Source organism: Chiloscyllium plagiosum, unplaced genomic scaffold, assembly GCF_037043375.1.
Source record: "Chiloscyllium plagiosum isolate Xiang-an unplaced genomic scaffold, Cpla_swu_hap1 HiC_scaffold_8, whole genome shotgun sequence".
Lineage (NCBI taxonomy): Eukaryota > Metazoa > Chordata > Chondrichthyes > Orectolobiformes > Hemiscylliidae > Chiloscyllium > Chiloscyllium plagiosum.
In genome coordinates this window covers 47,532,611-47,558,692 of record NW_028270146.1, presented here as the reverse complement: position 1 = coordinate 47,558,692, position 26,082 = coordinate 47,532,611, and the positions used below count along the sequence as shown (strand labels likewise).

Below are 26,082 nucleotides of genomic sequence, written 5' to 3'. Positions count from 1 at the left end.
TAAATTGCCCGTAGTGTTAGGGGCATTAGTCAGAGGGAAATGGGTCTGGGTGGGTTACTGTTTGGAGGGTCATTGTGGACTAGTTGGGCCGAAGGGCCTGTTTCCACATTGTAGGGAATCTAATCTAATGTAGTCACAGCATTGTCGACAATAATGTTGTCGACCCACAACAGTGTTGACTGTTTAGCTGAACGTTTTTATAAAGGATTCAAAATGTTTATATTAATTATCTATATTGCATAATTGGTGGATAAAACGCAAGATTGTTCATCTCAGCACTGCAGTAATTGGACCTAAAGTAAAAAAAACGAAAATACTGAAAGTACTCAGCAAGTCTGCAGCATCAATGGAAAGATGATTATTGTGACCCACTGGAGGGAGCATAAACGGGGGAGGGAGCTGAGAGAACTGAATAGGAATTACCCACATCTGATTTCTGGGACCAGGAACACTGTCCTTAATTTAGTGTTGAGAGGTAAGGCAATTAAAATTTTGCTCACTGGCAGTGAGATGTCAATTAGACTCACCAATGAGCCATTTAGAGCCAATTATCCTCAAGCCTGCAAGTATTTAATGGAAATTTAATAAAATTTGGATAAAAGGTAATTTGTACAGGTCTCTGATTAAGGTGCTCAGCATCAGGAAGTTTGAGGGTGGTGTGGTTGGTTGTTTGTTTGGTTGATTGTCACCACCTTGATCAATCGTCTACTTTATATACTCCGTCTACTCCAACCGCCCTCTCCCTACAATCCCCATCCTGCCCCTTATGGATCTAACAGTATCCCTAGTACAGGCTTTAAACCATTCCACACTGTAGCTATTGCTCCTGGTGGCACTGCCAGAAATGGTGAGCTGTTGGCCAGCAGTCTTCAGGGCTGGATTTCTACTTATTGGGGATATAATTTGAGATGACAGCTGAAACTAGCCACTCGGGTGCCTTGTTGAAATTAAAAAAGATTTGCCCCAGTGTACAGGAGCAACATGTGATTCACACTGGTTCTGCCACCAGTAAGGGAAGCTCCATCCCAGGAACTAAATTCCACACCGTGTTTCAGGTGGAGGACCCGTCATCTGTTTGGTCATAGCAACTGAGCCCAGTACTTAATGGTTGTAGGTTTTCGAACAAGAACATCAGCCTGGTTTCTTTGTCTTGATTGTTGTTCCGCATTACCTGCTGGAAAGTGTTCATGCTCGGACTTTGGATAAGGATGGAATGAGGCATTTGTATGCTTTATTTAAAAATATTGTTTGATTTGTTGTAAACTCATATGAACTAACAACTGGAGTGAACAGAAGGGAAACAATGACTGTGTTGTATTTGGACTTCCAGAGGGCATTTAACAAAGTACCTCACAAAAGGATAAGCCATAAGATAAGAACCTACAATGTTGGAGTTAGTATATTGGCATTGAAAGAGAATGGCTAAAGGGCAAGGAACAGCAAGTGGGAATAAGGTGGGTTTTTTTCCACACAAGTGGAACAAGTGGAATTCCACAGGGAGCAGTACTGGGGCCACAGCTGTTTACTATATATTAATAACTTGGAGGAAAGAAGCAAATGTACTGAAACCAAATTTGTAAAATAAAGGCAAAGACAATTTGCAAAAGTTTACAAGGAGATGTTGATAGCTGAAGTAAGTGGGAAAAATGTTGGCAAATGGAGTATCACGTGGGAAAATATGAAGTTGTACATTTTGAAAGGGAGAATAAAAGCCCAATATTATTTAGGAGAAAATTTGCAGAAAGGTGCAATACAGGGGGACATATGGGTACTTGTGCATGAAATAAAGCAAGTTAGATTTAGCTGCAGCATGTAATCAGAAAGGCTAATGGAATATTAGTTCTTATTTCAGGAAGTTACAGTATAAGAGTAGGGAAGTCTTATTGCAACTGTACAAGGTTCTGGTGAGACCACATCTGAAGTACTGTGAGCAGTTTTGGTGCCTTTATTTAAGGAAGGATATGATTTCATTGGAAAAATTTCAGAGTATGTTCACGCAGATGATCCCTGTTATAGAGGGATTGTCTTACGTGCAAAGGCGAAACAGGTTGGGAATCTCTTCGCTGGAGTTTAAAAGAATGAAAGGTGATCTCACCAAAAAAGGATTGTTAAGGAGTTTGACACGGTCAATGTTGAGAGGATATTTACCCTCATGGGAGATTCTAGGGCCAGAGGGCATAGTCTCAGAATTAAGGGTTCCAAATTTAAGACTAAGATATGGGGGAATTTCTTCTCCGAGGGTCGAGAGTCTTTGGAACTGCGTGCCACAGAGAGTCCTTATGTATATTAAGGCTGAGACAGATAAATTCTTGATCAGTCTGAGAATCAAGTGCTATGGAAAAATGCAGGAAAGTATTGGATCTCCCATGATCCAGTTGAATGGTGAAGTAGATTCGAGGGGCTGAATGGCCTACTCCTGTTACTGTTTCTTATGGTATTATTAGTTGTTTAATCAAATTGTGTTTGAGCTCTCAAAGATTTAAACATTTACTAGGCTTTAAAAAATATTTTATTTCGATGCTAATTTATAATATTCTATTTGAAGTATTCACAAACAATGCATTTGGAAGTATTTGTTTATTCCCAATTTAGAATTTTTAGCTTTTGATTTTCAGATGTGCACATTTGTGGATAAGCTTACAACGCAGAACAGACGACTTGAAGATGAATTGCAGGACCTTGCAGCAAGAAAAGAGTCAGTGGCTCACTGGGAAGCTCAGATTGCAGAGATTATACAATGGTATGTTTTTAAGATTCCTTTACAAATAGAATTATCTACTGCTACTGTTATAGTCATTTCGATGATTGATTCTGGTTTCTCTAGTACTACTAGGTTATCTTGTATTGTGTATTTATTATAAAGCAAGAAATCATTTATTTGCATGTGTACAAATGACTGCCACTTATTAGCACTCTGTATTTTCAAATATTTTAAAAACAGCTCCCCATAAATCCTTAATTATGTGTGAATTTCCCAAGAATGTGTGTCCAGGTCATTGAGTATGTTCAAAGCTGAGTTAGATCAGATTTTTGACAAGAAAGTCAAGGGTGTTGGAGGTTGAATACAATCTAGAGGCAGAATATTAAAATATTTCAAAGAGTCTTGTTTTCAAAAATTCTGATATTTAACAAATGAGACAAAGCTGCTCCTTTAACAAGCTTATGCAGTTGGTTTTTCTTTTAGAGGTCGTAAATGATACAAACTCCGAAGATTCTGGGGTTCTAGGGTTTTAGGGGCAATTTGATCATAGCTAACAGATACTGCCTCAGGCAGAGGCTTTCAAGTTTTAAAAAAAACTTTGTAAAATGAAAAAGGAGTGGCCAATTCTCCAAACTCAACTTTACTATGGTTTACTTTTTTTTAAGCAGTAGTATGGGGGGAGGGAGGGGGTGGGGGGGAAAAGCTGTTGGCACTTCCTCTCTGACTTCTAATCCTGTAAGACCCTGTTTTTGATTTTACATTTTGTGCCAAGGAGTGTTTATGAAGATGGTTGCAAGTATTTGGAACAGTATCATTAAGTTGGGATGATCTGTTGGGTTTTTGGAGAGGTTAAGTTATTCGGTATTCTGTTTTCTGTTGTTTGTGTTTCATTCAGTAATCTTGAAAATAAATTCTGTTTTGTTTAAAGCTAGGTGGTTTGACCAGCTAATTTTCTCCTGGAGTATCCATTTACATCTGCTTAAAACAACTAACCAAGTTAAGGTCTGGGCCGCCTTCTTGAAATGTTTTGAGGGGTATAGCCTTGTCCATAACACAAAGCAATTTATTATATTTGCTGTTGAATGCTTTTTAGAATAGAGTATACAACTTTAAAACTTTTAAACCAAATGGCTAATTACAAACTATATAAAACAAGCATAAAATGATGGAGTAAAGAACATAATACAAGATTGCAGAAGAATATTTTTATTTGTTCATGAGATGTGGACATCACTGCCTGGACAGCATTTATGCTCATCCCTAACTGGCCAGAGGGCAGTTGTCAGTCACATTACTGTGGATCTGCAGTCACACACAGGCCAGACCTAGGTACAGAGTGGCAGATTTCCTTTCCTAATCGGATTAGGGAATCGCAATGTTTTTAAATGTGATCAACAATTATGTGGTTGCCATTAGACCAGCTTTCAATTCCACAGATATTTGCTGAATTCAAATTTCGCCATCTGCCGAACGTTGACCTGGGGTTCTGAATTACGAGTCTCATCCCATTCCTATTAGACCCTGTTTCCAAAATTGTCAGTGTAAAATAACTTATGGGTAATTAAGGATCTTCAAAGCCTTTTTATATTTTATGCTGTTAGGGTGAGTGATGAGAAAGACGCAAGAGGATACTTACAGGCTCTGGCATCCAAGATGACAGAAGAACTTGAATCACTGCGGAATTCTAGTCTAGGTTCAAGAACACTGGTATGATTGTAATAGTCATTTACTCTTGTTTGTTTGAGCTTCGCCTTTATACATGTTAACTTTGTTTTTACTACAAATTAATGGATGTAATTTGTATTAGAAATATTCGCTTGCAGTCTTGTGCAAGTCTTGATATGGGTTATATAGGTTTTAAGGCAAAGCGCCATTTATGAGTGAATAACCTCTGAACAAAATAACAAATTTATCTTTCTATGTCAATTAACAACTAATCTCTAGGCCTGCTTCATCAATACATTCGCGAAGCAATTTCTGAAGAATCAATGTATTGCTATTTGCGAAACTTGGTAAATTTAATTGATAAATCTCTAATTTTGTATAACACTACAACTACAGAGTAGCAATAAATCTTTCTGGTAAAGATAGCACATTGTTATTAGCTACTGGTTACCTACAACCTGAGGGAAATGTGCCATCATTTTGATTTTACTTTGTTAATGGAGTGGTCAAGTTCAACAAATATAAACCATGTTAGCATCTAATTTTTGGGCAGCCTCACTTAATGCTCTGTGTATGTATCTTTTATGTGTATGTATATATTTATATATAGCTTCCACACTCCTTGCATTTAAGAAGTGAGCAGTGGTGCCACAATCATGTTTTAGAATTTACTTAATGTGAGTATCTTAAACATTGCTGAATGGAAGGGTTACATCTTGCACTTGTCAGAACTAGGACACAAGGAATAGACTTGAAAAAAGAGGCAACATTTTATACAAAATGAGGTGGTGCTGATTGGTTTGGCCATAATTGGCAAGGTACTGCAGCAGGAACAATTAACCATTTACTTTAATTCTGGTTTTGATAAGTACAAGATGAAAAGGTTCAACTTCTAATCATTAAGCAATAGTTAAGTTTTGTATTTCCAAGCATTTATTAGTATGAGAATCCAAACTCTTAATGGCCATTAATGATGCTAGATATTATTAATGTAGGATATTTCAAACTTGAGCTAATTCAGTCCCCTCGTAATTTCAGGACTGGTAACTCCGCCAAGTTTTTAACATTTTCAGACAAGTTGTTATGTTAATTTCCTGTGTCTGATCATATTCTTTCAGGATCCTTTGTGGAAAGTGAGACGCAGTGCAAAGTTGGATATGTCAGCTAGATTAGAGTTACAGTCTGCTCTTGAAGCAGAAATACGTGCTAAGCAACTGGTACAGGAAGAGCTAAGTAGAGTGAAAGCCACTAATATGGCATTTGAGAGGTATGATATTAATTATCAAACTCGTTCCTCGTACTGCACTTTTGTTAAATCTATTCAGCAGCACTGCTATTTATTTCTTGTGGCATTGCTCCTAATTGAATAGGCCTCCACAAATGTCATCTTTAGCCATTCAATAATCTAGTTTCCCTAAATCAAAGGACTAGTAAACACAGTTTCTTCAATACTTGCTGGAACTAGACTTTGAACTAAAAGTTTACACACTAAGTAATTTAGAATGGGAAGGTAGAGAACTCTGATAAAAACCATAAGAACTGCGAATGCTGTAAATCAGAAACATAAACAGAAGCTGCTGGAAAAGCTCAGCAGGTCGAGCAGCATCTGTGAAGAGAAATTCATGTTAATGTTTCGGGTCCAGTGACCCTTCCTCAGAATGTACAGTTTATATGTAGAAGACAGGGTGGGAGAGGGGGTAAGGACAAACCAAAGGTAGGGATAGAGCCTAAATAGAGAGAAGGACAGTTGGACAGATACAGGAGATTATAACAATCTGGCTGGGAAGGTGAATAGCTGGTAATGAAGACTTAGTGGCCAACGTGTGTAATGGCAGACTACATGGGCAAACTCATTGTTTCAGCCTGCTCCTGCCCCACAGGCCTCATATCTTCCCATCTTTAATCAGTCTTTTCTCCCTGGTCCAGACCCTGCCCACATACATCCGTAATTCCTCTGACACTTAATGCCAGTTTTAGAATTTCCAGTTTGCACATTCCAGCCGCCTCCTATTTACCATGGATGTGCAAACCGTTTATACATCCATCCCCATCAAGACTGACTCAGGGCTCTCTGTTGCTTCTTCGAGCAAAGGCCTGAACCGTCCCCAACCACCGTCCTCTGCTTGACCGAGCTCACTCTCACCCTCAACAACTTCTCTTTTAACACCTGTCATTTTCTTCAGGCCAGAGGCCCTGGATACTCACATGGGCCCAGTTATGCCTGTTTCTTCATAGGGTGTGTGGAACATTTCTTGTTCCAATTCTATTCTGGCCCCCACCCATAACTCTTTCTCTGATAGCATCAGTGCTGCTTGCTTCTCTCATCTGCAACTGTTCATTGATTTTGCTTCCAATTTCGACCCCACCTTCACTTTCACCTGCTCTATCTCTGACTCCTCCCTTCCCTTCATCGATATCTCTGTTTCCATTTCTGGGGATAGAATAGCCACAAATCTCCACTATAAACCCACCGACTCCCACAGCTACCTGGAATTTACATCTTCACACCTGTCTCTTGTAAAGACTCCGTTCTTTCAGTTCCTCCATTTAAGTCGCTTATTCCGATGAGGCCACCTTCGACAAGGATTGTCCACCTTTTTCCTCAACTGCGGATTTCCCAGCACCATTGTCAACAGGGCCTTCAACCATGTCCAACCTATGTCCGCACTTCCACCCTCACCTCCTGTCTTCCCTCCCACAACAGTGATAGGACTCACCTTTGTCTTTACCTACCATCCCACCAACATCCACATCCAGAAGGTCAGTAGCCGCCATTTCTACCACCGCTAGACCTATTCCCCTTCTCTCCCTTATCCGCTTTCCACAGGGACCATTCCCTTCGGGATGCCCTGGTCCACTCTTCCTTCACTTCCTACACCCCATCCTCGGCCCCACGGCACCTTCCCCTGTGACTGCTGAAGGTATAACACTTGTGCATTTACCACCTCCTTCCTCAGTATCTAAGGGCCCAAATGTACCTTCCTGGTGAAGCAGCACTTTACCTGCTCTTCTCACATTCCAGTTTACCACATTTGCTGTTCACAATGTGGTCTCCTCTACATGAGGAAACATAATATAGACAGTTGCTCTGCAAAGCAGTCATCCAATGTTCTGGCTGCAAAAAAAGACCCTGACCTTCCAGTTGCCTGTCACTTTAACCCACCATCTGTTCCCTGGCCAATATCTCTGTCTCAGGCTTTCTGCAGTGCTCTAATGAAGCTGGAAGCACAACACCTCATTTTCCTCTTGGGGAATCTACAACCCTCGAGAAACAATATTGAGTTCAATAATTATAGGGCCTGAACTCCCCCATGTCCTAGCCCCCTACCCCACACACCAGGACTTATCACATAGTATGCCATTATACACAACTTGTTGTTAGCGACTAACAGTCTCCTTTAACGTCTATTCTCCCTCACACCTGGATCATTATCGACTGTTTTGTCTATCCTCTCTCTTTGGGCTCTATCCCCACCTATCGTTTACTCCTTACCCCCTATCTTCTGCCTATGAACCAAAATTTTCCTAGCTACCATCAGTTCTGAGGAAGGGTCACCAGACCTGAAATGTTAACTTTGATTTTTCTTCACAGATGTTGCCAGGCCAGCAGAGAATTCCAATAATTTGCGATCTTTGAAGAAATGTTTTCTCTCCGCACTCTAAATGACTAATTCATTTTCCTTTGTTCCCTAGTTCTAGACTCTTAATCTATTAACATCCATCCTAAACATTCTAAGATTTTTACAAGGCAGTGCTTATGCCATGGTTAAGAGTGTGCTTATTATACAAAGGGAATTAATGTTCCATATTGCAGGCTTTGACTAGGATGAAATCAGAGATGAAATATTAGTTCTTAAACGAAACTTAAGTTACTTAGATTATTTTCTGAGTATCCCAAACCCAATCTTGTCTCCTCAGTTTGATTGGAGATTTGTCGGCGATAAGGAGACATTAACTTATAATATTAAGAGGAAAGTGTTTAAGAATTTCAAGCAGAGGGAGTTGCGGGGCAAGGGGAAATGTCCAAATTAATGAGATTAAATTGGGCTTTGGGATTCCTTGTTGCAGTTTGGAATTGCAATGGGCAGTGAATCACTGCCTCGTACTTAGTATGTGCACAGTGAACTGGACTCGATTGCTCCTGACCGTTCTCCCATATTACAGAAGGGAAAGTGTCAGATAGTGCACCAGTCCTTAGGCCTAATTGGCCACTTAAGTGCTTTTGCCACTGTTTTAGTTTAATCACTGGAAGACCGAGGCAGGGCAATTGGCTCAGCAAATTTTAAAGCACAGGACATTGTTGAGCAGAAAGTACCTGCTTCAAGGCATTCCCTGCACAGTTCAAAGACATGTTCTGCCTTATGATTGAAACATTGTCATTTTTTCTCATCCTTGTCTACTTGCCAGAATCTACCAGCCAGGCCTATCCAAAATTACAAACTTACTTATCAGTCTGGGTTCTACCAGTCATTTTACCCAATAACTACCTGTAATCCCATCAGTGGCCATTGCTGAATCAGAGCACACCTAGGACAACTGAGCTGCTAGTCAGTCAGATTGTTCAGCACAAAAATAGAAATTAATGGCGAAACTCAGCAGCTCTGGCCGCATCTTTGAGAAGAAAACATGATTAATGTTTCAAGTCCAGTGACTCTTCATCAGAACTGGCGGTTTTTCTTTTGGATCTCCAGCGTTTGCAGTTCTGTTTTTATTAAATCAAACTGTTCAGCAGTCTTTAGAGTGGTACTTCCTCTCAGGGTAAAAGTCCCATTCTGAAACAATTTTTCATGATGGGGCAGCTAGTTTTCAGATGAGCAGCTGACAACTGACTTTTCAGTCAGGGCATGAGGAATATACCACCCTAAAGGTTCAGCCCATTGTCTCTGTTCACAAGTACAATTTCTCATTCTTGTTATCATCCTGGTGAATATTGATCCATGCACTTTCTGAATTTCAACTCCTTCCTTTAAACAGTAAACAATACACCTAATGGTTAACGAAGGCTGTGGACAAATCTTAAAGGACTTGACAGGGTATACGATGATAAACTGCCCCCCCCCCCCCCTTTTTACTTGGAGAGTCTAAAATGAGGAAATATATTCCCAAGATGAGTCGTCAGCCAATTAGTAGGAGAATTTTTTTCATTTCAAAGTTGTGAATCATTGGAATTTTCTACTCCAGGGTCTGGAAATACTATACAATTGAGTATATTTCAAGATTTTTGTATGTGAGGGAACTTGTGGATATGCAGAATGAGAAAGTGGAAATGATTTAAGTAAGCAGTCCTTATTGAAGTAAATGTCAGTGCAGGCTCAAGGGTTTGTTTGGCATATTTATTATTTTTAATCTAATACCAATAACTACTTTAAGCCCAAAAGTATAAATGTAACTAAATTTAATCAAATGTAATTAATTTAAAGTAAATAGGCCAAGATCTGCTTTAAATTAATTGGACTTTTTACATTTTATCTGTAGTATCTAAACAGCAAACTGTAATAGGGAGTTGCACATTCAGACTACTCTTTCCATAAAGGAGATTATAACTTCAGCATACTGCAGTGAGAATGCTGCACTGGCCGAAGTACTGTCCTGTAAATATTAAACAGAAGCTTTGATTTCCCTGAACCACTACTACTACTACTGTTGACTGATTAATTTGTGTGATTGGCTGCTTGTAAATGCTTGCTGCATTGAAATTGACTGCAGAATGTGTACATAGAACAATGCTGTATAGCCTTGAAGCAATGCTACTTTGCACATACAGCATATAGGAATGTCTCAGGAATGTAATAAGGTGCTTTTTAAATGAAAACCTATGAATCCTCTTCCTGATTTTGGTAACTGGAAAATGTTTAAAAATATTATGTTTAAAACCTTTGGCAAATTTTTGAGCCATGTATGACCATTTTTATTAATACATCTTGATGTTCTGTATTCTATCTCCATCTCGAAAATTTGATTTCAGTAAACTGAAGGAGGCAGATGGCAAGAATCAGAAATTTGTAGAAGAAATCCAGAATCTAAAGAAAGAATTAGAAGAAAGTAAAGCCAGAACAGAAAAAGGTTAGTGATAGCAACAGTTTTACTATGAACTATAATTACAGTTTAAATACTTTTTCAAAACAGACTTGTAAAATCTCTATGGCTAGTTTTATTGTCCTAAAGCAAGTCATGTTTCATGCTTATGCTTTTCTTTTGTTTGATAGGTCTCAAACTTCCAGATTTTCAGGATTCTATTTTTGATTATTTTAACACCTCTCCAATTCCACATGACTTGGGATTTAAAGTAAGTGCTGATTATGTAGTGATAATATCAAACTCTAGAAGTGTTTCGATGTGCATGTTTGTAAATTTTATTTTAGCTGGGAGGAAATTATAATAGTATCTAGTATAAGATAGGACAGCAAAACAGCTTTACATGAAGTTGACAGCCTTGCCATATATAAATGGAATATGTTTTCCAATCTATTAAAGCAAACTGTCATGGTTTGTAGATAAAAATCTGATATGCTGAAAAGATGTAAGGAAATGCCAGTTAGATATCTGGAAATAAGTGTGAATCTGCTCATTTTTGTGACCAGTTGATTCAATCCATATTCCATTTTTTTGAGCTGTAATCCCTAATCATCTTTACAACTGAAAAATATTGCTAATTCTACACTTTGTGGCATTACATTATGCTGATTCCAGGCATCTTTCAAAAGCTTATAAAGCATATGGTCTTTTTTAACAAATGAAGGTGTTCCTACAAACAAATTGGCTATACCCAAGTGCACCAATCTCTTTGTGAGAGATGGTTTCCTATTATACTTTTGAATTTGCAAAAGGGAATTCACTAAGTGTATTTTTCTCATATCTGTTGTACAAAGGGCTCTGTTTCTTCTTCGTCTACATCATCTCTCCTAGCGTTTTGGGAAGAAGTAAGTTTGTGCGTGTGCTTTGTCACCCTAACTTGTTATCACTTACTTAATCTGGCACTCTCTAAGCTAGTTGTGCTTCCTTATTCCTTGTTAATTAATTCTGCTATAGCTTTACATGAAACTACCATTACTATTGCTAATGTTTGAAAATTGCTTGTTTTCAAAGTACTCAAATCACCAAATTTCACAATTTCTTCAAGCTGCAATAATGATTGCAATTGTGTTTGGTAAAAATATAATCCTCCTTTGTCCAAAGCATAATACAATTCAACAGTCTACTAAATATGTAGGTTGGCATTTCTGCAAAGATTTGTTTAATTGCAATGCCAGTTAACCATATTTGGAGTTCAAATAAAATTGGATGAATTCTTTGAAGTGCTCCTTATCATTATACTTGATGATTTCAATTGGTGGAACCAATTAAATGAATAACTAATTTAAGCAAAGGTTCAGGTAGCGTTTTGATCTCTACTGGATAAAAGATCAAACCTTTTTTGGATTTGACCATCAACTCTTGTTTTCTGATTCCAATAAGAGGTACTTATTTGAACTCCCAAGCTTATAAAACTGTAACCATTTTGACATGTAGTCTGTATCTTAGTGTTGGGATTTACAGAAGCTAGGTGATGTGCCATTCAATCCTGTCTAAAATATTGTTTTAACGTACTGTCTCAATGATTCTTCTTTTGCTGCCTACCCTTTTCAAACTTGATATCTTCCATCAAGCCCTGCTTTATAAAGAACAAACATGTAAGGAAATATTTTACAGTACCTTGGAGCATCCATTCTTTAGTCAGTTGTAGGTGAAAGTTTAAGAATAGATTATGATTGAAGGGGTGCCCCCTTCTATTAAGTCCCTTAGGATAAACCTACACCATCCTTAATAGAACACACTGCTTCAATTAAAAGTGCTGACTGAGATGTCAAATAATGTCCTTTTTAATGAACTAGTCTAAAATTATTATTTTTAAAAAAGAGCCGAAGTCCAGTAGCTATACATCAGGGAGCAAGATAACACAGTCATCTAGTGGTTGAGGTGGGTAGTTAGTTGTATATCTATGGCTAAGCTGTACAAGTTCTGAGTTGTAAAATATAAAGCATTTCAAAATGTGAATAAAAGTAGTACGTATATGTTTGATGCTACAGTTATATGCTGGAGTATAAAGAAAATTTTCCTCACATTTATGCTGCCTGAATCTTATTTACCTTTTTTATATATTTTGAAAACATAATTACATTGATTTTAGAGTTTAGAATTTAGAGTGAGTACTTTCGCTGTAATTTCATTAACATCAAAATTACAAATTTTGCAATAAATAGCTAAGAATAAGTAGGCATGTTTGCTGTGGATTTTAAATTGTGAAATAAATAATGAAATAAATTATAGTGAATGAATTTAAACATTAGATTGTTGTTTCTTATCTGGAATCCAGTTTTGTTCAGTTTATTAATAAATATCTTGTATTTATTTGTGTAATAGTAAAATAATGCTAGTTTAAAAGTTGGGCCCAGTGCTTAAATCTCGCAATAAGCCACTAAACCATTCAAAACCTCAAAGAACAATGCTCCACCCCTGCTCTGCACAGCTTGAAAACAAAGGTGCAGTTGGGGTTTTCATGTGCTAAGCTAAGGAGGAGAAAAATTATTCTCCATACCTGTTCTTGATCACTATTTTTGCTGATTTTCATTGGATGTGAGCATCTTAAATTCACGGACCCTTGCCAATAGTCTTCCTATGTAAGTCTTGAGATTAATAAAGCAAAAGATTTAGCACATTAAAAGATTTGACGCATGATGTTCAGATTTAGATTTGGACCCTAATTAGGTATTATCCCAGAGCTGCCTCCCCTGGATATCAAGCTCAGTATGTGTTACCAGCAAAAAGAGAATGGGGAAGATGATAATTTAAGAATAAGGAACATCATCCATGATGATATCACTGACTTTGGCTAGTGTTGGCTCAGTCTGGCCATAGTGCATGTGCAACTTTGCATGTGGTTCTGTACTTAGAGTATTGCTCAATACTTTGTAGGCAACTCAAGTAGCAACATAAAACCATAAGATTTGAGCACAGAATTAGGCCCATCAAGTCTATTATGCCATTCAATCATGGCTGATATGTTTCTCAACTCCAATCTCCTACCTTCTGCCAGAACCCTTGATCCACATACTAATCAAGAGCCTATCTATATCTCCCTTAAATACTGTCAGTAACTTGGCCACCACAGCCTTCTGCAGCAAAGAGTTCCACAGATTCACCACCCTCTGCCTGAAGAAATTCCTCTTCATCGCAATTTTAAAGGATTGTCCCTTTACACTGAGACTGTCTCTTTGTATCCTAGTTTCTCTCCTTCTAACGGAAACAGCTTCTCCACATCTACTCTATTCAGGCCTGTTGAGTTTCAGTGTAAGTTTCAATGAGATCCCCCTCTCCCCAATCCTTCCAAGCTCCACAGAGTCTTCATTGCTTCTCATATGATGAGTCCTTCATTTCCAGGATCATTGTTTTAAACCGCCTCTGTACTCCACCAAGGGCAGCACACACTTCCCTAGATGTGGGGCCCAAACTGCTCTCAATATTCCAAATGTGGTCTAACCAGAGCATCATGTAACCTCAGCCGTACATCTCTGCTCTTGTATTGTAGTCCACTCAAAATGAATGCTAACATTGCCTTTGCCTTTCTAACTGCCAACTGAATCTGCATTTGGACTTTACGTGAATCCTGAACTAGAACTTGTCAGTCTCTTTATGCTTCAAACTTGCGAAGCCTTTCCCCACTTAGAAAATAGTCTATATCTCTACAAAGTGCATAACCTTGCATTTGCACTCATTTGTATTCCAACTGCCACTACTTTTCCCACTCTCAAAGCCTGTACAAGTCCTTCTGTAGCCTCCCTATTTCTTCAATACTACCTCTCCCTCCACCTTTGTTTGTGTTACAATCTGGTCTGATGCAATAGTCCCATTCCCATGTGACCTCATGTTGTAAGAAAATTGCATAATATCAGTACCACTTAAACCAATGGGACCGGCATCATGTAATAGCCAATACAAGTGAGGAAAGTTCAAGTTTTACAAATGTTCTAAAGTTTTCAATTGCATTGTCAGCCAATTCATAGAGATGTACAGCACAGAAACAGACCCTTCGGTCCAACTTATCTATGCTGACCAGGTAACGGAACCTAATCTAGTCCCAGCACTTGGCCCACATCCCTCTAAACCTATTCATATACCCATCCTATTAATATACCCATCCAGATGCCTTTTAAATGCTGTCTTTGTACTAGCCTCCACCACTTCATCTGGCACCTCATTCTATGCACTCACCACCCTCTGCATGAAAACATTGCCCCTTAGGTCTCTTTTATATCTTGCCCCTCTCACCCTAAACCTATGCCCTCTAGTTCTGGTCTCCCCCATCCCAGGGAAATGATCTTGTCTACTTATCCTATCCATGCCCCTCGTGACTTTATAAACCTCTATAAGGCCACCCCTCAGCTTCCAACGCTCCAGGGAAAACTGCCCCAGCCTATTCAGCCTCTCCCTGTAGCTCAAATCCTCCAACCCTGGCAACATCTTTGTAAATCTTTTCTGAACCCTTTCAAGTTTCACAACATCCTTCCAATAGGAAGGAGACCAGAACTGCACACCATATTCTAAAAGCAACATGACCTCCCAACTCCTGTACTCAATACTCTGACCAATAAAGGAAAGCATATCCAATACCTTCTTCACTATCCTGTCTATCTGATGTTGAAGAAACATGCGTTATAGCAGAACTGATTATATTTGCCCGCGGTTTCTTTGTCCAGATCATTAATGTATAACATGCATAGTTGTGGTTCCAACACTGACCCCTGGAGAACTCCACTAGTAAGCAGCTTCTATCCTGAAAGAAACCCCTTCATCCCTATTCTTTGCCTTCTGCCAATCAGTCAGTCCTCTGTCCATGCCGATTACTTGCTGCTAAAATCATGGGCTCTTATCTTATTTAGCAGCATCCTGTGCAGCACCTTGTCAAAGACCTTCTGGAAATCCAAATTGATCGTATTCACAGGCTCTCCTTTGTCTCACTTGACGGTTACCTGCTCAAAAATTCCAACAAATTTGCCAGGCATGGCCTCTCCTTGATGAAGCTATGCTGACTCAACCTTATTTTACCATGCACTTCCAAGTACTTATCCTTAATAATTTTAACAATGACTGAGGTCAGGCTAACTGGCCTTTAATTTCCCATCTGCTACCTCCTTCCCTCCCTCCCTTAAACTAGGGTATTACATTAGCTATTTTCCAGTTCTCCAGGATCATCCCTGACTCCACTGATTCCTGAAGATGATCACCAATGCTCCACAATCTCTTCAGCTATCTCCTTCAGAATCCTGGAGTGCAGTCCTATCTGGTCTGGGTGGTTTTTTTTTCCTCATCAGACTTTTCAACATCCCCAGCATCATCTTCATATGGCCACTACATTCACCTCTGCCCCTTAACTCTGTTGAAGTTTTGGTATACTAATGGTTTTTCTACCATGAAGATTGACAAAAAGTCCCTATCAGCAGATCTTTGCATCAGCTTATGGCTCACCATTTGATGACTGAAAAGTTGTCATGGCTAAGTTAGCTTTGTAGGAGAAAGTGAGGACTGCAGATGCTGGAGATCAGAGCTGAAAATGTGTTGCTGGAAAAGCGCAGCAGGTCAGGCAGCATCCAGCGAACAGGAGAATCAACGTTTCGGGCATAAGCCCTTCTTCAGGCATCATAGTTCATTCCTGAAGAAGGGCTTATGCCCGAAACGTCGATTCTCCTGTTCCCTAGATGCTGCCTGACCTGCTGCGCTTTTCCAGCAACACATTTTCAGCTAAGTTAGCTTTGTAGCCAAAGTATTCTCAAAGCATTATTACACATGTTTGTTTCCGTAGTAGTCTGCCAATTGTAGATAACCATCCTGTAACAACCCTGAGCTGACAGCATGGGAGGGTCATTGTAGACTTAATTGTAGATTTTTTTGGACGCTATAGCATAGATTTGGTATAGCAATTCTCATGAAACAAGGTATCAGATAGTTCAAGATCAGATCATCGCGTATTCAGCAAATCTAAAAGTATCTTTTGGCGCGAGTGGAGTGGTGATATTTAGTTTGTACAAAATGTGAGCCACATGCTGAAGCAAAGATCTTCAGATATATGGCGTCTAGTTTGCCATGACTTACAATTTGCTCGTGATTCCCTCCAGTCCTCTTTCTCAGGCAGGATGAATCATTAATTATTATATAAGGAAATTAATTGATTTGTGTAGTAAGGAGAGAGAATTTTGGGTAAGTCAAATTGCACCATCCTTTTTCCCTTAAACCTGTTTGGCATAATCTGACATTTAGAAGCAGCTGTTCTGTTTGCACTGTGCCAGTGAAGGGTATATGCTGAGAGGGGATCAAAGGCTTCTAACAGGACAAGAGAAGAATGATACTGTTGATTATGTTGTGCTGGCTAGGACTAATTGACTTGATGAGGTACCATGATGAGTTCTATCTCATTAAGTTATTCGATGGTTGAACACTTGCTGCTTAGTGTTACCTTGCATTCATTTATGTAAGTGTCTGCCATTTCATACAAAGAGAAAACTGTACATACAGTACATGAGCTTGCTTCCTTTCTTAATTGGAACAATTGAAATTGTATTGAAACTCTTAATTGTCTACCACTGCCAATACTGTGTGTGTTTTGATGAAAAAGAAATTAATTATTTTAAGTGTAGGAAGAAGTTGAGTAAGTGACTTCGGTATACCAAGTGAGTATAAATGACCAGGGCCTCAATTTAATGTCTCTTTTCGATGTTTGATCCTGTATCAGTGCAGCGACTCCTTCACTGATGCCCTGGAGTATCAGCTTAAATCACATGCGCTAGTAAGGCTTCTAAAATATCCATCATTGCAACAATGATTGCAGCCCAAAAGTATTTTGTTGCTAAAAGATACTTTGTAAATACAAGCCTTTCATTTTGGCATCATAGTTAATGTAAGATGACTAAAAGGGAACATGAACTCTGGAAGTGTTCTCTTCACATTGGTTTAAATGTCAGGTCACATTGTTTATTTAGAAAAACATTTTGTAATTAGCAACACTGACAAAGTAAAACTTGAAACTTTCATTTATGTCATCTCTTCATGATCCCAAAAGCTTTACAGCCAATAGTTGTCCTTTTGGAATATATCACTCCTGTTATGTCAGAAGTAATTCAACTAATTTGCACACAGTAAGTTCTCCCAAAACAGCAATGTGATAATGACCAACTAATCTATATTTAGTGATGCTTATTAAGGATAGGACTTGAGCTGCAGGACCTTGGACTAATGCCATGAGATCTTTTACATCCACCTGAGAGATCAGCTGCTGACTTGATTTAATGTTTCATCTAAAAATCAATGCCTATGATGGTGCAACATTCTCTCACTACATTGTACACTAATATCAAACTGCATTAGAATTGGAAAATGTTAAACAGGTCAGAAAATTAAAGCAGAATTGCCTTGGATTATTAATTCCCCACTGCAGTCAGTTTCACTGTCCAGGAATAATGGGGGGTGCAAAAGAACCAAGGGAATAATGTCAGTCTTCCACCCTTAAGCGATTTTCAGTACATGAGCTGACACTTTCTAATTACTTTTAATGAAATGTCTATTTTTCCTTACTTTCGAAGAGGTTTGTATTGTCGCTAGACATTTTGTATAGCTACACATGTACAAAGTAGCTGTGTATGAACCAGCACTTTATTAATGGGACATTTTTAGAATGTGCTGCACATCATTTTTAAAAAAAGTTTATTCTAACTTCCCTGGACAATTCAGGTGAGGTGTTACAGTGTACCATCTGTCTATTTCATGCTCCACCCAACCCTTTACTCTTCGAAGTCTGATCGGTCCAAATCATTCAAGACCCTAGGTCTTGGGCCTAACCCAAAATCTAGCAAAATTTAAAATCCAGTATAGCTTCTGTTAGTGTACCTGTAGTTTTTCTTCACTGCTATCAGTTATTTTACCACTGCGGTTTGAATTTTTATATTTGTTTTGTTAAATAGTTGTTTTTTAAATGAAAAACTGGATCTTGTTCAGGTCTATTATGTGAAATGTTTTTCAAGCTTCTAAGATCTTGAAGCATTTATGAATTTATTTTGTGCAGTTGATCTGGCAGTAGAGTAATACCATAAAACATAAAAGTAGTTCAAATTGTATTCTCCTAAATGTTTCAAAAAACACTTGGACACTAAATTTTCTGCATAAGAAAATAGTTTCTTATTTCACTCCTATCCAGGCTGATAACTAGAGACACAACCATTGATATTCCTGGTTCTTTTTAAGAAAACCCTCAAGAAAATCGCCCAAAACATTACAATATCAAACTATGGACATTCATACCAAAAATGAAATAATCTATAACAAGGCTACAAAAGCTAAGTAGTTACATTAAAGCAATTGACGCAGCAAGGAATGACTTCAGGGTCACAGCCCCCAAATATAAATCTGTGCAAAACTGCAAATTCAACTAACAATTGACCGAGATCTATAATAGTATTTAATACTCAAAATTGAAAAGGAAGATTTAAAAATGAAGTACATGAACATTGTAAATCAATAATTAATGATTTTCTAGTGCTTAGTATTGCTGTTTGTTCTATCCTACAAAACGTTGATTAAAAAAAGATGTTAATCATGTTTGTTTGCAGTTGACATTAAACTTTTGTGCTATGACTAATGTGCAGTAATCCATACGCTACACATATGCCTGGTGGCACATAGAATTCAGGACAGAAATGTGTGAATTTTGAGACCGAATAAAGGAAGCAACATTTTGAAGTCTTATTTCATAATGACATTGTTAGAGTAACCAAAGAAGAAAGAGATCTGTTGACTTCTCAGTAAAATTTGTTCAATTGTTGGTCTTGTGTTCACATTGTTCACAGCTGCTTTCATTTCATGATAGGTTTATGCAAGTATAGTTCCATAAACCTTCAACCTATTGTGACATCAATTTATGCAAAGTAAGCACGGGAAATTTAAGAATTCAAGCCAAAAGTTTGGGCCAAAATAAGTTCCAAATACATCGGCAACTGACCAGAAAGATCTACCAGGAACAAAAATGAGGTTCATAAAGACTAAACAATGTCACAATAATCAAGTTAGAAATCTGAATACACAAAAAAAAACTTTTGTTTGGCGCACAATGCTTAACTATAAATCTAAGCTAGTTCTGATTGTCAGGTTTTAATAAAATGCAACACGCAGTGCAACTGTTGCAACATTGAACTATTTATAAGTTGAGAATGGGGATAAAAAAAATCATAATTTCTAGTTTAGAAATTATGTTGGCTTTCAGCAGCAGAGTTCCCTCGTATGCAAGAGGTAGCACAGAAAGCCATGGCATTTAAACAAAATCATGAAAATATCCTTCATGTGCTGCCAAACACATCTCATTACTTCTCTAAAACTACTAGATTCATAGTCCTATGACTCAGAACACATTACTGCAAATTACAGCTATACAGTTTTCAGCTTTCCCTTTTGAAAGCGAGTTTAATATTTATAAATCATATACTAATTCTGTATAAAATTTGCTATACCTATTATAATATCTAACTTGTACCAAACAATAGAGAATTCTTTTGTGTAATCTCTTAAATAAACGAAGGTCACTGAGAGATTTACACAATTCTCTATATCACGTTGTGTTCTGGAAAATTCAGCTTTATTTTAAGCAAATCAAGTTTCCAATGGATTTGCATCTGTTCTTTTTCATGTCCTGAATGACATAACATGCCACCGGAAGAGCTGATTACCCTTTGGTTATACTAATTGCATTCAGAGTTACTTGGAATGTCCACAACATTTGTCCTTTCAAATCTAAAATCTGACATATAGCACTGGGAGAGCATTACATTCTGATTGAAATGGAGACTAGAAACCCAGAAACAAAATAACATTGGGTTGAAATACTCTTCTGGAAATGATTTGTTTAAACTTTGATTGGTCAGACCATTAGATTGAGTTAATAATTGACAAGTAGCATGATATTATATAATAAATAAGTGCAGATTCTGGAAATATGAAGCAAGAACTGGCATTGCGGGAGAAACCCAACCGGTTTGGCAGCATTGTGGAGAGAAAGCAGCATTAACGTTTCAAGTTCAGTGGCTCTTATTATATGCCTGCAATCCAAGTACATTTTCAGAAATTGAACTAAAGGTACAGAAAGAAGTAAAAATAAAATATATAGCATATATTAGTATAATCTTGTAATAGTTCTATATGCTTGAAACTAAGTGATTGAAATTAAATTAAATAGCTTTGCATGGTTCCTATTCAAAGTAAGATTCCATTAAGCTGGTTTTAAAGTGAGAGAGATTGTATTACAGTAATAAAACCTTTTGAAGTCAAAGTTGTGAATCAATTATATTTAAGCTAATAAATATTTGAATTCCACATGAATAGAAACCTAGAAAATTGAGCCTGCTTTGTCATCTCACAAGCCTCTTATCTCCACACTATGTCCCGCTACTTCCCCACTTACCTTTAGCCTCTAGAAATCTTTTACTACTTTCTTAAATATATTGTGATTTCATCACCACAGCCTACTGCGTTAGAGAATTCCAGTTCACCATCCTGTGAGTGAATAACTTTTTCCTCATCTCGCTCCAGAATGGACTACCACATATTTTGAGGTCGTGACCCTTTGTTCTCGATTCCACAGTCAGGGTGCATTATCCCTGCATTCAGTCCGTCCAGCCCTGTTAAAAAAAAAAAAAATTATGGCTCAATGAGACCTCCTTTCATTCATCTAAACCTCATTCAAGACAGGCGCACTCCACCCAAATCCTCCTGACCGGGCAAATCAGACATTCCAGGAATCACTTTTGATGAACCTTTCCTGCGTTCCCTCTGTGGCATGCATATTTTTTCTTGGGTAAAAAGACCAGAACTGCATACAGTACTCCATAGTCTCACTTAAGGCCCTGTGCAGATACTATAAGACCGCTGGGGCTGTTTTCCCTGGAGCATCGGAGGCTGAGGGGTGACCTTATAGAGGTTTACAAAATTGAGCGGCATGGATAGGGTAAATAGACAAAGTCTTTTCCCTGGGGTCGGGAAGTCCAGAACTAGAGGGCATAGGTTTACGGTGAGAGGGGAAAGATATAAAAGAGACCTAAGGGGCAACGTTTTCACGCAGAGGGGGGTATGTGTATGGAATGAGCTGCCAGAGGATGTGGTGGAGGCTGGTACAACTGCAACATTTAAGGCATTTAGATGGGTATATGAATAGGTTTGGAAGGATATGGGCCGGGTACTGGCAGGTGGGACGAGATTGGGTTGGGATATCTCGTCGGCATGGACGGGTTGGACCGAAGAGTCTGTTTCTGTGCTGTACATCTCTATGACTCTTTGACTGACTTGCTTCTGTACTGTCAACTTTGTGCAATGGAGGATTGGGAGTGTGTTGCTGGAAAAGCACAGCAGGTCAGGCAGCATCTAAGGAGCAGGAGAATTGACGTTTCGGGCCAGAGCCCTTCTTCTGGAATGCTGTGCTTTTCCAGCAACACACTCTCGACTGATCTCCAGCATCTGCAGACCTCACTCTCTCCATCTTGCAATGAAGACTAACATAACATTTGTCTTCCTAACAGCTTGCTGCACCTGCATCTTTGCTTTCAGTGACTGGTGTGCAAGGTCGCCCAGATCCCTTTATATATCAATTCACAGGAGTCCTCTGACGTTTTGTAGTCTTTTTTTCATACTGAAGTGGACAACCTCTCATTAATCCATATTATACAGCATCTGCCACATGTTTGCCCACTCTCAAAATGTCTATATCGCCCTGTAATCTTTTTATATCCTTGTTACAACTCTCAATCTCATAGTTTTGAGCCATCAAAAAGCTTGTAAATACTACATTTGATTCCTTCATCCAAATAATTTATTTATACGTTGTAAATAATGTGCTCAAGTGCTGATCCTGTGGTACCTCCCTTGTTATCACTTTTCACTCTGCAATGACCCATTTTATTCCTACTCAATTTCCTATCTGCTAACCAGTTCTTAATCCATGACAGTATACTGCCACCAATCCCATGTGCTTTAATTTTGCACTACAAGACTCTAAAGCTGGACTTTCAAAAGCATTATAAAAATTCAGATATGCAGGTTTTTCCTCACTCTTCTATTAATTACGAACTCCAAAAAAGGTACTGTTTTTATTGTGATATGATTTCCATTTCAAAACTCCATGTTTGCTTGGTGGAATTCCATTGGTATTTTCTAAGTGCCCTGTTGTCCTGTCCTTTATAATAATAATCTCCAGCATTTTCCCTACTACTTTCCCAGCATTTTTCTTGTTTCCTCCTCCTTACACTTGCTACCTGCCAATCCGCTGTGACTGTTCAAGAGTGTACAGAATTTTGGAAGTTGACACAAAAGTAGTTGGAGGGACAAATAGTGTAATGTTAAGGAAGCGGGGAGGCTACAGAAGATCTTGGATGTGCTAGGTGATTGGGCAAAGAAGTGGCAGTTGGAATACAGTGTGGCAAAGTATGAGGTTATATGTTTTGGTCGGAAGAATAGAGATGTGGACTATTTTCCAAATGTGGAAAAGCTTCGGAAATCTGAAGCACAAAGGGATTTGGGAGGTCTCGTTCAATTTTCTCAAGGTTAACGTACAGGTTCATTTGGCGGTTAGGAAGGCACATGCAATCTTGGCATTCATTTCAAGAGTGCTAAGGATGTATAAGGCTCTGGTCAGACTGCTTTTGGAATATTTTAAACAGTTTTGGGCCTTGTATCTTGGGGAAAGATGTGCTGATTTGGATAGAGTCCAGAGGACGTTTACAAGAATGATTCCGAGTATGAAAGGCTACTCATGTAAAGAGCGGTTGGGGACTCTGGATCTGTACTTGATATAATCTAGAAGGATGACGAGGCTCTCATTCAAACTTACAGCATACTAAGAGGCGTGGATAGAGTGGATGTGGAGAAGATGTTTCCACTACTAGAAGAGGCTAGGACCCAGGGGCACAACCCCTTAGAGTGAAGGCATGACCTTTTCGAGCTAAGATGAGGAGGAATTTCTTCAGCCAGAGGGTGGTGTGACACTGTGGAATGTATTGCCACAGAGGACTATGGAAGCTAAGTCTTCAAGTGTATTTAATTCGGAAGTAGCTTCTTGATTAGTAAAGGTATCAAAGATTACAGGAAGAAGGCAGGAGAAAAGGGCTGAGAAACATGTCATCCATGAGTGAATGGTGGAGCAGACTCAAGGGGCTGAATGGCCTAATTTTGCTCCTATATCTTACGGTCTTGTGGTCTAATGCATCCACTATTTCAGTGGCCATCTCCTTTAGTACCCTGGGCTTATCGTTATTTGGCCCTGGTGATTTATAAGCTAATCTTATTCTTTCTTCCAGCACTAGTTTTTTTTACTAAAACTAATTTCCTACAATTCCTCTTTCCTAATATACCCTTGCTTCCCCAACATTCCTGGGAAGTTATTTATGTATTCTATGAAGACAGAACTAAAGTAGTTCAGTTGCTCTGTCATTTCCTATTCTCCATAATAATTTCTCCCATTTAAGATGCAAGGGACCTATATTTGTGTTCACTAGTTTTTTTTCTATTTGCAGATTTGCACTTACAAAAGCGCTTGCAACCCACTTTTATGTTTCTTGCAAGTTTACTGTCATTGCCTATTTTTCCACTCTTAACCAACCCTTGATCCTCCTTTGCTGAATTCTAAACTGTTCCCAGTCCCCATGCTTGGTACCTTTCTCTGGCAAAGTATTATGACTCCTATTTGGATTTAATACTATACTTAATTTCATCTGTTAGCTGTGGTTGGGCCACTTTTACTGTATTTCCATATGCCCTGCTTCGTCAACTTTTTCCTACTGAACTGCTGACCACCTACTTTTCCTTCTTCACCATCACAATTAGCAATATTCATATCCTAGTACTCTTTATATTTGCCATCATCAGCCATCTCAAAAAGAAATTTGAAGAAACATCCTTGCAAACAATCACCCTATTTCCAACATCCCTTTGCTCTACAGAATCCTCCACACCATGCCCATCTTTCAAAAACGTCATGTTTGAATCCTTCCAGTTGGATTTCTAACCCTTTTGTAACACTAAAGTGGTTCATATTGAAGGCCCTAATGGCATCCTACAAGACTGTCACAAGTTAACAACCTTTTGCATTTTCTTCATCCTGTTGGCAGCATTTGACATGGTTAATTGCACTATATTCCTCAAATGCCATTCTGCTGTGGTCCATCTTCATTGGACTGTTTTCAACTGATTTTATTCTTGCCCATCGATTCCTGAAGAAGGGCTAATGCCCGAAACGTCGATTCTCCTGTTCCCTAGATGCTGCCTGACCTGCTGCGCTTCTCCAGCAACACATTTCCGTCTCTGATCTCCAGCATCTGCAGACCTCATTTTCTCTTCATCTAATCATAGCCAGGGAAACATGTCAAATTGCTTCTCTTCCTGCATATCCCATTAGAACCTCTACTATCCCCAAAAAATTGTCATTGTAACCTATTTCTGATATGTACGCTGGCCTTCAGAGACATCAACGAAAAGCACCGTATTAGTTCTAACATGGATACTCACCAAATGATTCTTTATTGTTGCTAAATTATCAGATTGCTATCTGACATAGAGTACTCCATCTACAGATGTTTCCTTCAGTTAAATATTGAGGAGACTGAAAACACTGTTTTAAGTCCATGCTCCAAACCTCTCACCCTGACTAACCAATCCTTCCCTCTTTCTGGCACCATTCTATGCTTAAATCTCAAGGTCAACATCTGACCACACATTTACACCATCTCTAAGACCACTTGTTTCTACTTTTGTAACATTGCATGATTCTATCTCTGTCTCAGCCCAACTACTACTGAAATCTCATTTGTATCTTTACTACCTTTAGACTTGTCTATTTCAATGCTCCTCAGGCTGGTGTCTCAGTTTCTGTGCTCTGTAAACTTGAGGTGATCCAAAATTCTGTTACTCCTATCTTAATTTGCACCAAGTCCCAATCACTTGTCACACCTGTTTTTGCTAACCAACATTAATTCACAGTCAGAGTGGAGTTGGGAAAAGCACTGCAGGTCAGAGGAGAAGGGAAGTCAATGTTTCAGATCAGAACTTTTCATCAGGACTCTCCAAAGAACATCCTACCCAGACTTTTCCCCCCTACCATATCCCTGTAACCCTGCATTTCCCAGGGCTAATCCACTTAACTTGCACACCCCTGAACACTGTGGGCAATTTAGTATGGCCAATCCACCTAACCCGCACATCTTTGGACTGTGGGGAGAAATCAGACCACCCATACTAAGCTCTGGGACACTCCCAGCCACTGGGAGATGTGCTAGCCACTGAGCCACCATGCTATTCACTTCTTCCTTGCTTTCCTTTTTCAAGGCACTCCTTAAAGCTACCTCTTTGACTAAAGGGTTGGTTGCCTGTCCTAATAATGTCTTCAGTAGTTTTGGTGTCATATTTTGTTTTATTATGCTCACGTGAGATGCTTAGGATGTTTTTATTGTATTAAAGGTTCCATATGCATGCAAATTTTTGACATTTCAGTGCAGTATTGAGGCTGGATAGTTGCTGGATAGTTAGTGATGCAGTCTTTCAGATGAGACATTGAACCAAATCTCGTGACATAAAAAGATTCATTATTGTTTGAAGCAGAGCTGAGGAATTTTATTTTGATGGGGTGACCAACATGTAAAACAGATGAACTTGTAATTTAT

At 38.7% G+C, this 26,082-nt stretch overlaps 1 protein-coding gene across 4 annotated transcripts in view; it reads left to right on the top strand.

The window, feature by feature from the left end:
- cdc42bpb (CDC42 binding protein kinase beta (DMPK-like)) overlaps positions 1 to 26,082 on the top strand; it is a 206,776-nt gene that overhangs the window by 142,798 nt on the left and 37,896 nt on the right. For 2 of the 4 annotated variants that reach the window (XM_043697465.2, XM_043697464.2), the window contains exons 17-23: positions 2,616 to 2,740; positions 4,303 to 4,408; positions 5,485 to 5,633; positions 10,332 to 10,429; positions 10,573 to 10,652; positions 11,236 to 11,286; positions 12,013 to 12,036. In XM_043697465.2, coding sequence (XP_043553400.2) covers positions 2,616 to 2,740; positions 4,303 to 4,408; positions 5,485 to 5,633; positions 10,332 to 10,429; positions 10,573 to 10,652; positions 11,236 to 11,286; positions 12,013 to 12,036 — 633 coding nt within the window. The remainder of the gene's footprint in view (positions 1 to 2,615; positions 2,741 to 4,302; positions 4,409 to 5,484; positions 5,634 to 10,331; positions 10,430 to 10,572; positions 10,653 to 11,235; positions 11,287 to 12,012; positions 12,037 to 26,082) is intronic. The other 2 variants (XM_043697466.2, XM_043697467.2) reach the window with 2 other exon arrangements.